General features: G+C 41.6%; 1 protein-coding gene across 5 annotated transcripts in view; it reads right to left on the reverse strand.

The window, feature by feature from the left end:
- PCYT1B (phosphate cytidylyltransferase 1B, choline) overlaps window positions 1-14,078 on the reverse strand; it is a 47,568-nt gene that overhangs the window by 15,009 nt on the left and 18,481 nt on the right. For all 5 annotated transcript variants that reach the window (XM_063343385.1, XM_063343394.1, XM_063343412.1 and 2 more), the window contains exons 2-5: window positions 7,412-7,511; window positions 5,838-5,954; window positions 2,395-2,546; window positions 1,375-1,453 (exon numbers count right to left, since the gene is read on the reverse strand). In XM_063343385.1, coding sequence (XP_063199455.1) covers window positions 1,375-1,453; window positions 2,395-2,546; window positions 5,838-5,954; window positions 7,412-7,511 — 448 coding nt within the window. The remainder of the gene's footprint in view (window positions 1-1,374; window positions 1,454-2,394; window positions 2,547-5,837; window positions 5,955-7,411; window positions 7,512-14,078) is intronic.

The raw sequence follows: 14,078 nt of genomic DNA on the forward strand, positions 1-14,078 counted from the left end.
TGATATGTAACAAAATTCAGCCATACATGACCGAAGTCGCTTTTCCAGCATCTTGCCGCGACAGGCACACAGGACAGACCACAAGTCCCTGAAGCTGTAAGTCCGTACTCTATTCTGCAAAGTGTAAATTTCTTGTCAGGACATGTGTGCCCAGCAACAGCAGAGAAGGATGTGCTGGGTTTGGGCTCTCTCCAGCTCAGTCTGGTAACAATGCGGTGACACCAAGGGCTCCTGTCATGTTGTCCTGTGCACTCAGCACTTTACGGAAGAAAAGCAAAACAGCTGCCTGTCCAGCACGTATGCTGTATGTCCCCTGGTGTCCCGCCCTTACCAGAGGTACCTTTGTTCCATTGCCTAGTGAAGTAAGCTGGTGCTGGCTCTGAAACCGTAGAACAGCAGTTCCCAAAGGAGAGTTGTGAGTCTGACACCCCAGTGAGGTTTGCAAGTGGAAAAAGATGAGGAACTGCTGCTATAAAAAGCTTATTCTTTCAGCTCAGGTCAATACCTGGTCTACTGCTGTCATTGTATAGCTTGAGAAGGTCACTTTGCATGACAAATTACCATCAGGCAGATTCGCTCTGGAATTTTTTTAAGCCTCCGATATATATGTTTATGTAGACCAGGAAGAGGATGGACTCGCCAGGGTTCAAAGCAGCACCTCCAGGGAGCAGGAAAAGAAAGGTATGATCAGTTCCTCCTCCCGCACTCTTCACTGTGTTAGGATAGCTGCTGCTGGCAAACAGTGGCTTAACATTATCTACTCAGATTTAATTCAGCTTCCTTGAACGGAAGAGATACAAACTCCTGATGACTTCAGCATGTTCGTGTTCAATGTAATATGGTAGTCAAACAAACTGCTAAACAGTCACGGCAAATGAATTACTCTGGTACTGATTTAAAACCTCTGCCAGTGTAGTGAAAGGAACACTCACTGCATATCAGCAGGGGGTCCTAATGACTCCCAAAGGCTGTCTGTGCTTGCCCGTATTCAGGACTGGGCTGGGTCAAGGAGTCATCAGTTTGCCGTTATCAACAAACCACTGAAGCTGGTTGGCCTGCTGTGGGAACTGAACTCATTTTCATCCATTTGAAGCTCTTAGTTGAGCACCCTAACATTGTTTTAAAAACCCAGATGGGACTCTTTCATGACAGGTCTGAATGGTTTCCTGGGGGTCATGTCAGGAATTCAGCCAAGGACATCCTTTGTGGTTTTAGAAAGAATCTTTCTGCTGAAGTCAGCCATACCTACCATTAGGGTGTAAGAGAACGTGATATCTCTACTGCTTCTCTCCCAGCAGTTGTGGTCAAAAGGCAGTAAAAGAATTTGAGCTGAGGCTGTAAAGGAAGGTGCTAAAAATGCAAAGTTGCCCTTACCTGCCTCCTTTATGTGTTTGTATACATCATCCGAGCCAGCGGAGGAGTACGGGATGTCATCGTGGGCTACAAAGTCAATCTGCCAGTGAACAGAAGAAGAATCACATGCCACCATCACTGAATTTTGGTTCAGTGGGGGGTCGCTGTGGAGGATCATCTCTTTTCTCGACTTCAGCTGATTTGCTTTTGACATTCTCATCCTAAAGCCATCACCTAGAATATTGCACTAGATTTAGGCCTACAACTGTTGTGTTGTATGATCAATTATGAAAGAACAGCAAGCTTGTCTCCAGAAGCACTGCCATTAACACATCGCTTTCGCTGGCTCTATGTGATAGTCTGTAGAAAACCCGAGACACTCATTCCTGCTTTTGCTGCTACTGGAAGAGCAAAGTCAAGTGGCAAAGCCTTGGCTTTCAAAACCATGGAGGCAGGATTATTGATTCTGCCTCCTTAGGGCTGTGTGTACCTAGTACTGTCATGCTGTCCTTTCATCACCCAGTGATGTGGACACTAAAATACATCCTAGTTAATTATGCCTTTGTTAAGATTTATATATATTGCAAGCCAGTCAGTAGCATGTAATAAATTGTATCCTGCCTTTTAGAGGACACATGACATTTTTACGTATTTCTGGCCAGTCATTGCACCTGTTGACATTAATAAGAGCTGTGCCTTTAATTCAGAACTTTAACAGGACTTTAGTCACTATGTGATAACTTGATGGTTCATGATCTCCTTTCCTGAAAGTCAATTTGTGAATAACTCTTCAGTGTTATTTTGCCATTCGCAAATACCACTACAACAATCATCTCAGCATATTGAGAAAAAAAGGCAAGACAAATACAACATTTTCTGACAAAGATGGAGGCAAGCAATGCCATGTACCTAATTTCAGTGACTGGAATTAACTGAATTAAATAATTGGCTCCAGCTAATAAAATTTTACAGACTTGCTGTTTATTCTCAACTGTCAGTCTACAAGGGAGAAAGGAGGAAGGGATAAGGGGAAGAATGTACCTTATGTTTTTCAAGGAACTCAGGTGTCAGTGTCCAGGGTGCATCTCTGATGACCTCATCCACGTAACGACAGTGTCTGAGGGCTTCATATCGCTCAGTTTCATTCATCACAGTGAAGCCTTTGAATTTATGTGTTAAATCATCACTGCAAACTAAAATATGGAAGTATTAACAAAATGGCTCGACAGTAGAATTAGCACAACCAGCAGTTGATTATTTCCTGATAATTCCAATAAGCACCTACTTATTAGCTTAGCTAATTTTGGGGTGCTCCAGGCCATCTAGGAGTTCTGCTCGGGGCTGGCAGGTACAACCATAGAGAGACCCTTCGCTTTCTGGAGCTGCAACCAGAGCCCCAGTGAGATATTGTAAGACATCTCAAGCGGTACCGTATCCATGTGTTGAGGTAATTCAATCCCACTGTAAGTGGGGATTTCACAGGCTGTGAAATTTCAGGGGTGATGGTCAATGCTTTAAAAACAATCAAAAAGTGCAGTGGTCGGCAATCACAGAGTGCTCGCCAACTTCATGTATCACAAACCAGTTGAGGCTCCACTGGACATCACCTAATCCAACCCCCACCTCCTCACAGCAGTTGATTATTTCCTGATAATTCCAATAAGCACCAAGTTATTAGCTTAGCTAATAGTTGCCCCCTCACAGCAGGGCCAACTACAGCAGGTTGCTCAGAGCCATGTCCAGCTGAGTTTCCAGAGATGGAGATCCCTCAGCCTGTCTGGGCCTCCTGTTCCTGCTTTTTGTTCCTATGTAAACAACACTCTGAAGGATGAATTTGGCAACAAAGCCTTAAATCATAGCAGAACAGTTTCTCCCTAAATAAATACTGATGGAAAACAGGTCATGGCAGATTTTATAGGAATCTGTCTCCAAGTTCAGCAGGTTTCATAGGAAGAGAAGTAAGGCTTGTGCCATGTTCAAATGGGAAATCACAGAAGGAAGCCCCATGGAAAGGCCTGGGAGAAACCATGGAATGAGCAGGTCCAGAAATCCTGCATTTTTAACTCTGGATGTACCAATACTTTGTCACAGTGCTTTTAAAATGAGTGGAAGCAACACCCATGATACTGAAGGACTATAAAAGTTAGGTATTATCTTTCTACCCACATAACGTCACATAAAACATAATGGCCTGTCCCCACAACTGTAACTCTGTCCAATATTACCGCTACGATAGTCATTTGCCGCCCCACATGGAATAATGTGATACTCATTTAGAGCTGGGTTGAGAGGGGTTGTCCTTCACCACAGGTCAAACCTATGCCTTTGGATCTCACTTGTCTGCGACACTGGCACAAATAATAAATATACTTGACAAATGATAAATGCAACATTATTAGTGCTGCAGGGAAGTGTGAGAGTAGCCCTACAGCTGCTGCTTTTTTCTAATTTGAAAACATCAACCTACCAAGCAAGACACTGGCAAAGATGCAGTCTTTTTTTTTGGAGATATAAAATGGATGGTCTTGCTGTGATGGTCGTTAAGGACCTTTAAAGCAGGAAAAATGTAGGAAGGCTTAGACAGCCCTGGAGTTTGTGCAAACTTTAAAGCCAGATAATAATATACATGTGAATTTCAGCTAGCAAAATGCTACTCTATCCTATTATGTGATTTTTTTGATGCCTGCTGATAAGAAATTTAATGGAGATCAAAGCATTTTCAGTAGAAAGATCCCTTCTGAGATTGTATTTATATTTATTTACAGCCTTTATGTCATCTTAAAGCTACCGTCGCCTGGAAGAAAGGGTCTACTAAAATTATTGGAAAATAGTAATTTTTGCTCAAATTCCATATAAAGGTTTGATTTCGTTTCTTGATTACTGTTTTTTCATGGACAGTGCAGACACAGTATCTCTGTGTTTCCTTTTGATTCTGTCATCCTGCTCTAATGACTGATTTGGGAAGGTATAAATATCTATTAAAAAAAAAATTGTTAGCTCCAAATACTTGTCTTCACAACGAGAAGTAAAAGGTGTCGGTTGTGGTGCCCACAAACACACATGACACCAGTGCTTTTGCAGCACAAATTGTATGTGGGCGTGGAAAGGTGCCCATTTTTTAAACATGCTAAGATGCAGAGTGCCTTGCTGGGAAGAGGTGCTGATGAGTGCTGGCTGCTTTGTCCTTCACTCCAGAAATAAGGGCAAAGTGAAGCTATGCCATGAATTTCAAAGGAGCCAGGCTTTTGCCCCAGAGCTCCTTCCCTGATCTGGAACACCCCCCACTTCTTTAAAAGGAACAACAAAACCTACATAACTTGCATTATTTTTTTTATAAAGCTCACGGTCTTGCACCTCCACTAGCTTCTTCTGCAAGCTATCATCTGGCTCAGCCAGAAAACAAGAGAGTCCTAACTAAATGTTTCCTTTATAACAAAGGGATATCTCCTTTCCCTCCCAGGAAGCTCCATGGGAATTACCACAATTCATAAACTTAAGAGTAAAACCAAAAAGTGTGTTTATAAGGAGATTTTTGCTTTTTCTCTTACTGGCTCTTTCCTCCTTCCCACCCCCTCAATTGATTTGAGACAAAGGTGCAAAAAAATGCATCTTATAAAGTGTCTGAAGGTTGTATTCACATTCGCTTTATCATCACTGCTGTAAGCATTTGAGCAGCTGAATGCTGCTGTGACGTGTTTATGTGAGGCATATCTCAGCCCCAGAGGTGCAGGGAAAGTGGAACCAAAATGCATGTTTATGAGGCCTCACGAGAGCAGGGCTTGCAGAGCCAGCCAGGCAGGACACAGCCACCCTCCGGTGACTCCTCAGGCACCTACCAACTGCTGAACAGCTGTTAGCCAGCTGCACAGAAAAGAAAAAAAAAAGAAAAAAAAAAAAAAAGAAGATGATATTCACAGCAAAATACAATGATAACAAAGTAACCTGCCCCGGGACCGTTGTGAGCTGAAAACTACCTTCAAATCGTGACCTACATTTGGGTCTCCAGTGATAACAGGCTGGAATTAGCTTCTCTGATGATGTTGAAGGCTGGGTCTGCACACGCAGTACTGACCTGGCAGCCAGGGGACGTGGGCTGTGCCTGGCTGGTGAAGGGACCGAGGAGCCAGAAATAAATGAACGGTTGATCTCATTCACTCATCTCCATCTTTGAACAATTCTGAGCGAATAACTAGAAAAGGTAAATTATTCATATGGAGCTATTCTAAGCTCAGAGTCATGCAGGCACCTGCTTCAACTAGAATGGGAATTGTGCCTATGCTGCTTAGAGCAGAATTTGACTTTTACTTTAATTGATGCAATTGTAAGACATAATTCAAGGCAAATCACCTATAGAAAGCCCCCAGAGTGAAAGTAGCATTCAAAGTCATAGTGTATAAACAGCTGGGGGTGCGAGCACAGCAATAACTCTCTGATACTGAAGCACAGAAGGAAAAATCCAGTGCAATAAATAACTCTGATCTTACCTCCTACTAGTAAGTAGCTATTTGGGAAGAGGGTTTTGGCTTGCATAAGAGCTCTAGCATGGCCAGAGTGGAAGAGGTCAAATATCCCATCTGCATACACTCTGACAGGTCTGTCAACTGTGGAGAAAGAAACACAACAGTGATTATTCAGACACAAAACAAAGTTGCGCTTAATTCTTACTGGACAGGATCTGGTTCCCTGATCAGATGATTGTGGAGATTTACCCCAGTTCTGATGTTCGAAATGCACCGTGGGTGAACTCACAGTGTTTTATCCTGCTCATTACTTGTTCTTCTCTGTATTCTGCTGTTTTCTCTCAGACTTTGCCTATTTATTATCATCCATCATCCCCATATTCTAATTTAGCAAAAATGTTATCTTCCTGCCTCATTCGGAGTTCCACCATATGTCTTGTTCTTTTCTCTCTGCCTTTCTAGTCAGTTCTGCCTTCTGGATTTTTTCCATTTTTCCCTATTTTTTCCTATCATCTCCCTTTTCTTCCCCTCTTGCCTGTGACTTTCTTTTTTCTACAGCGTACCGCTGTAAAAAAGTATTGCTTCTCTCTTCCACATAAATCTTTCACTTCCCCTTTTCCATCCTTCCCCCAAGCTCTTCTCTCTAATGAGCTGATTGTTTCTTTTTCTCACCATCCTCCTGCTCTCATCACCCTTATAACTCTTGCTTTCTGTATGACATCTTCAGCAGCAGCCTCCAGATACAAAAAGGACTTGCTTTACCAAAGGACAAGCCTGGCAGCTGTGCCACAGAGAAGTCACCTCCAACCAAAAGGACAGCAGAGATGACAGCAACAGAGCTCCAACCTCCAATGACTGTGCCTCAGTGCTACAGAGAGATATCTCTGCTGTCAGGACATCCAGGGATACACGGCAATATGGGGACAACATTGTTCTTTGCAGAGCTGAGTGGAAAGCTGGGGCTTACCTCTATGAAGTGTACATACTTTAAAAGCTTATTTTAAATACGTAAAATAAGTATATGAAGGCTTTTTTTAAAGAATCTCATGGAATTTACAGGGGGCTGAAGTATGTATTTGGGACTTCATTCCAAATCCCAAATCATCCTCTTTCCCCAGCCCAATCACAAAGGTAGGTCTGGAAAAACTGTCCAGATAAAGTGTTCCAAAATTGGGCATGGTTTCTTTTCAAAAGGCAAACGCCTTTAAGGCCACCTAAAATCTGATGTGCTCAACAAGAATATCAGTGAAAGAAGAGGTTTTACAGCATACAGAGGCAGTACAGGAACAGAATTCGGGAGGTAGCCACTGCACAACACAACTTTAAGGCCGTCTGGAGTGGGCTGGCAAGCCTTCTTTCTGCCCAACATGCAGACATCCACGAAAACACCAAACTCTAAGTTGAAACTTTTTCTCTAGCACAAGATAACGGTCCCCTTGTTGCTGGTTTCTTCCCTATTACCTCATAGCACCAGATACCGGGCTGGCCTTTCTACTTCCAAGTGGAAGGCACAAGTGACCACGGACAGCCATTTTTAAGGGAGAGCCTGTGCTTTGGGAGCACCCACGGTCCTGCTGATGTTGCTCTCTAACACATACCTGGTGTTCCCAGGCGGGCTTGTGCAATGGTTAGCTTCTCATGGGGGGCTTGGCACTGACAGCTTGTTTCGTCTGCAAATGGAGCAGGTGCCGTCAGAGTCTAGAAGGAGAAAAAAACCACAAAGAAAGTCAATTCGTTTCTTCCATCAAGTAGTTAAAAAAGAACCATTTAACTGTGGCAAGATGCTGTAACCAGGCTTAAAGCTGGTTTGCTCCCTGGGGATTTTTGCTTTTGGTCACCCCTGAGCATACACAATTCACATGAGGTAAAGAAGTGATGAGGAAAATAAAGTTTTCCAAACACATCATGCAACTTAATTCTTTGTCTCTGTTGAGAAGCGCAAGCATTTCTGAAGTTGGTGCAGGTACATAATTTTTACATTTGCCGAGGCTGAAATCTGGTTTGATGGCCCAAGCACCTTAATCCTTGCTTTGGTCCCAATAAGTCCACAGGCCTAAGATGCAAAATGTATTCTGCTATGTGTACAACGACCAGTTCCTCCCACTGACAAGACATCAGTACAGATTAGTGGAACTACAGGTTGTTTTGTTGTGTTTTAATCAGAACCTTGTATAATTTTGAGGAGCCATTCAAAATAAAGGCAAGATTGCAACCAGAAGTCCCACCTAACTAGAGCTAACTGAGCTGCAACTCCTTTCTCTGGTCTGACACGTACTGTAATAGTACTAAAATGCTCTAACTGTGATCAGAGCACCATGAGGGTACATGAAGCAATTATAACCTAAAGAACTAAGAGAGAGAGTGAGGATGTGTGAAGAATGATACGGCACTATCTGCCAGGAAACCTGATTACAGAAATTACATTTTCTATCCATGCCTATGTAGGAAGTTATCAGTGATCAGAATCTCAGATATTTATTATCTGCCATATGGTCTGATGTGAAAAAACATGCTTCTACTGCTCTTGGCTTGAAATTTTTATGAAATCATAGAAACAGCAAACTACCATAAGCTGAGTTTTGGGTTGCTTTGTTTTTGTGAGATGAGGTGGTGGTTGAGACAAGCTGAAACATCACTTACTTTGCCTCCACCGTGATTTAGGAGGGGCCTCATGGCCTTGAAGCTGTGGCTTGGTTTGTTTTTGACAGTGACCATTTGTGCGATGCACAGTTGTATCAGTTCCACCATGTATAGTTGATTGCGGCAGAATCTCTCTTCCCCTTTACACTTTTTTTTCAGCCTTTGGATGCTGAATGCTTAATCACTGAGCATTTATTCTCTTTAGCATGCCTGAGACGCTTTTAAGACATGTCATACCTAATTGCTGCTGACCTCTGGGATCACTGGCTTGTTGTGTGGAAAGCTCAGAGGACAGTAGTAAAACAGCAGCAAAGACTTAAAGTGAGCTCTAAGGTTCATATCCAACTCTTTATGCTGCTTTACTATTCATTTTGTTTACCAAAAGCACTAAATTTTTATTTAGATTGTTTTTTTTTCCTCCTTCCATTTTTCTTTCCTTTTTTTCTTAATCTCCAAAGTTGCAGGAAATCACCTGAGGTAACGTTAGTATCTCAGTGATGAAAATCACAGCTTCTCTGCACAGACAAGGTTAAAAAATGGAGAAACTATGACCAAGTCCAAGTTTCTGTCTGGGTTTTGTGGATGGGCACTGTTCATCAGGCCACCCACGCCGCACAGCGTAGAACATTACACATAATCATACTGTGCCAGCTTCTGCCTTTATTTTCTAAATACTGTCTTTTTGCTTCTGGCTTTGCTATCGCTGTGTGCTAACCTGTCTTTTTATCTCCAAGCAAGGTCAAGTTTCACGGCAGCCCATAGAGCCTGCTTCCCGCTGAGATAAAGAGGAAGGCAGAAAAGTTAAAACAATAATGGCTATGGTCTGAGGCCTGCAACTGGTAATCAGATCCTCGCTTGGCAGAGGCTGTTTCCTTGGAGATTATTTGAAGAAAATAGGCCTGGTTTGCAGCAAGAGATTTTTTTCCCCCCAGGCAAACACAGTGGTGCTTTTTATCCATGTAAGTGCCTTTGCAACACCAAGATTTTTCTTTCGGTCTCTGCTCAATGGAAAACCACCTCTATTAGCTTCCCATCGGTCCAGCTTTTGTGAACACTCATCATTAAAGCTTGCTTTATGGCTGAGGGCTTAGAACCAGACTTGTCAATATCCCCGTTACTCTGTGACCTCTCAGTCACTGGATATGAAAATACATTAAATACAATAGATTGAAATCAGCAATATTCTATCAAAAAGAAGCTACACAGAGAAATGCATAAATACCATGTGCTGACAGATCAAGTGAAATACAGCAATAGCTTCCCAACTGGTATCCAATATGATTTCATTTTATTTTTGTAGAAAAAACATTGCTGAGCTTAACAAAAACATCTTATGAGTGACATAAGATGAGACCATTTGGTTTGTATATTAGAGCGCACATAAAATATTTCAAGAGATGATTAAAAACCAGAAATAAATTATCAAACTCTTTCAGTTTGTATATAATTACTTGTATTCTTTCCAGTTTCTTGTCAGTAGTAACTAGAATTGGGAGAAGAGAGCAAGTAGTTTCTATAGCCACTTTTTCATATTGGTTAATCCATTAAAGTACTTTTAGAAGTTCACTATAGTTTTGCCAATAACCAGATACTTAGATAAAGACTTTGTGCAAATATACTTACGTCTTTCTCTGACAGATTTTTCCCTTCATCGTTATTTTCTAGGCATTTACATTTTCCAATTACTCAAGCAATTCAAATGAGCCTCGTATTTTGGACCAAGGTAAGCTTCTGAGATCTGCACCATCCTGTCGCGGGGTGCTCTATAGCCTACGCATGAGTTCGGTGATGAATTACCTCTGTTTGTTCAGCACCTGCCTCATCCTTGTATTATTTGATACTCTTGTAGTGGAAGCTTCAGTAAATTCATCCGTAGTCATCTATTCCCTGCCTCTCTCTTTTCTCCCCTCAGTCACGTTTTCCAGGCTGAAGAGCTTTACCCCGTTTATTTGTTCCTTGTATGGAGGCTGATCCACAACTTTGATTATTTTTGTTGCCCTTCCCTGTTAACTGCAAGGTGATTTATACAGTGTTCAAACTGATAACTCTTCCAATTTCTAGAGCTTTAATAGATGGTTATCTTTAATGACATAAGCACCTTATACCTGGTGTCAGCGGGGAGACTTTGCTTTCATTTAAGCAGTCCAAATGCCATATTGTTACTGTATTATTAATATTTGGTGTATAGAGAAAGCCTATTACATGCCATAAATGGATAAGTCATTATAATATTAGGACTTGTTAGTGATATTTACTTCAGAAGACATTAAAAAAACTCTTACAACGGAAGTCCTGTTCCCTGGGAATGAAAACACTGCATTCAATTATAATTAAATTCAGTTCCTAAAAATGAACGTACATGAAAACATCATATCCAATAATCTTAGCATATCAGAAGTGACTCATTCTATGACAAGTTTAAACAGTGTCTTACTTGCATTCTCACAAATCTGCAAAATAACTGAATGATGCTCAATAAATTTCAGGAAATTAAAAGATGGAAGGTAGTAGGTAAAAGGGGCTTGCAAATGCCTCACAGCTCCATTTGCACCCAGTAACATCTTTGTAACCTGCAAATATATTTAATAAGACAGAAGCCCAGACGGAAGAGTACAGTGTGGCAGGCAGCCCTGAGCTGGGTCTGTGGTCAGAATACTTTACGAAGAAACCCTACACAACAGCTAGAAGCAGCTTCTTTTTAGGTGTATCTCGATGCTGCCTTTTTATTATCACTCTTCACACTCACTCTCTTAGGCTACCGTAGCCATTTAACTTAGCTGCTAGTCAGCAAATAAACATTCATAGCTTATGTTTCCAATGGATTAAAAGGAAAGCGGTCAGTTATTTGCAGAGGAACAGGAGTCACACCACTGAAATAACAGGTCAAAAGCACGAGCACCTCCACACCCTCTCTTCTGTTTACAGCCTGTAATAGGAAATAATTCATTGTGTTATTATTTGGTTTATGGGGTTTTTTTGTTTGGTTGACTTTTTTTAAGCAACAGCAAGAATGACAGAAATATTTTTGAAAATGGGCAAATGTAGACCCATCTATGCCATCACGCATCTGCCATTATAACTCTGGCTGCAGGGGAATTGCATACAACATATGCTAATGGAAGGAGATACTCTTTTTAATTTTTATTTTTTTTTATTTGCGCAGCTACATCACCTCCCTCACTACATGACAGACAAAAACATTCTCTTGGTGGAGCAAATAGTTGTTTTGTCATCAAAGATTTTGCCATCAATAAAGGTCTAAGAAAATTTCAGGTCTTGAACCAGTACAGCTACCGAGGCAAAACTTGGTAAAGCAGGCTGGGCCTGTGCTTATAAAACAATTAAGCCGGCAGGCAAATTCTGTGGGAGGTCTGATGCTGTAATCTCCTTTTATCTCAGAGGCGGTATTTAAAACAGATAACTGATTTCACTGGAACACATCACGTGGGTGAGATCTACTCATATAAGGAAAGATTATTTTGGGAACCTGCTCCTGATGTTGACAAACAATAATTACAGAGCAGGAAACACTGACATCAGTTTTTAAGGAACACTTAGGAGAAAAACACTATCAAAACTCTTGAGAAGGAATTAAAAATACATGCTGAGTTTCTGAAGTATGAATACCCTTTGCAAGTGGAAAGATTATGTTAAGGACTACCAAGGTCTTCTCTTAGAGGTTCAGGGAGTGAACATTGTGAAAAATGAAAATTATGTTGTCTCATGTATTAGCTTTAGTAACCTTGACCCAAACAGGTAAATTAACGAGCAATTAAGTTGTAATTGAATGTTACTGGTGGGTGCCTCCAGGTAAACTTCTTCACAAACAGTTCCAATATTAATGCATGTATCAAAAGAAAATCTAGCCTGTTCTCCCACAGTTCTTCTGACTCACGGAGGTGAATTTAAGCTAAAAATAGGGCAAACTAACCTAATAAGAAAAATAACTTAAAAAAAAATTAATCTGTTTGTCTGTTTGCAAGCACTTCAAATTGCCTTATGCTCAGTTGCTTTTTCTGGGCTTTATCTTCAATCAAATATACTTTGCTTGTCATTAGTATTAAGTCAGTAACGATCAAGTGCAAGATGCAATTACAAATGGAAGATACAAGAGAAAAAAAAGCAGCTTCCACTGCCTTCTCAAGAAGCACAATGATGAACATATGTACAGATTCATAGATTATGAAACTAGAACAACTATTATATAATCTAGTCCAATACTTGCAAAAGGCCAAAGAATTTCATGACAAGATTTCTGCGTGACAGCCATGACTTCTAACTGAACGTGAGCACGTTATTTAGAAAATAAAATCCATCCTGGAGGTAGGATGGGCCCCAAGTCAAGCACAGCTCAAGTGAAAGAACTGACAAAGAAGCACCTCAATCTCCGTGAACACCATCTGGAAAAGAAACGTGACGCTTGGCAGCTCACCCGCCTGAGCCCTCTCCCCTGGCACAGCTGGAAGGACCTCTGTGTACAAGTGACCCAGGTAGGACTCATTGAAAGGACAAACTGCAGCTAAGGTGGCGCGCAGCCTGTGAGCCTGGATGTCCTCCTGTCCTGATGGCTAGAGACTTAGCCAAGCTGTCAGACGTCCCGGCATGCAGTATTTCAGGATAAAGAAGTATGTGGCTCCTTCAACAGGGCACCGGTTACCAAGCGGCAGCTTGCAGACACCATCGCAAAAGGAGGATGTTGCAAGGCCACTGCAGAACCAAACTGTCCTAAGTGCATTTGCAGTTCAAAGACGAATGGCAGGTGCTTGCTGGCCCACGATTAACGCTGAGGGTTGGCCACGGGCAACAGAGCAAAAATGTGTAACCGCTGCTCTAATGCCTCTCTGTGTTTTACTGATCAATGCAGAAACTGGAGATAACATCAGTTCATATTTTTTGGATTTCTAAGACCCATTTCTTTTGACTTGTGCATTAGTGCACACACCTGGTGGATGCCTCAAAGGACCTAACTTCAGCTGTAACACAGGCAAGGGTTAATCTACTGAAGTCAACGGAGTTACAGCTAAGATATTGGGTGAATTTGGCCCAGTATTCAATCTCCACTTGTGCTTCTACATAAAAATACTCAACGTCTATCAATTATTTCATGCCAGATGTAGGACAGCATTTTGTATAAACCATTACTCAAAATAGAGCTATGTTGAAGAAAAAAAACCCAAACCCGTTCTTCCTCCTGCACAGGAGGCACGTAGTCTCTGCAGTTCCCCAGCTGGCAGGCAGATGCATCCTGGGAAGAACTATTTTCCCATAGGGAGTACACTGGGCTTCTCTAACAGATCCCTGATTCATCCAGTGCCTTTCACAAGATCTGTTTGTTCACCTTATGCTGTCTGTTTATGTGTGTGTAGGAAAGGAAAGCAGATTACGTGGAAGCAAAGGTATAAGCACATACTAGGATAGACAGTTCTGGCTGCATTGAGCGTCTGTGCACAATCCTGGATGTGTGGTTGTACGCTACGCATACTTCTCGCCCAAGTAATTCGTATTTGGTTCCCTAATTCTCGAGGTCTTATGCTCCACATCCATGTACGTGTTGGGTTTCTTTTTATATTTTATACATATGTTACGTTATAATGTTGTATATGTTTTTGAAGAGGGGGAAGAGAG

The sequence above is a fragment of the Chroicocephalus ridibundus genome, chromosome 1 (assembly GCF_963924245.1).
Source record: "Chroicocephalus ridibundus chromosome 1, bChrRid1.1, whole genome shotgun sequence".
NCBI lineage: Eukaryota > Metazoa > Chordata > Aves > Charadriiformes > Laridae > Chroicocephalus > Chroicocephalus ridibundus.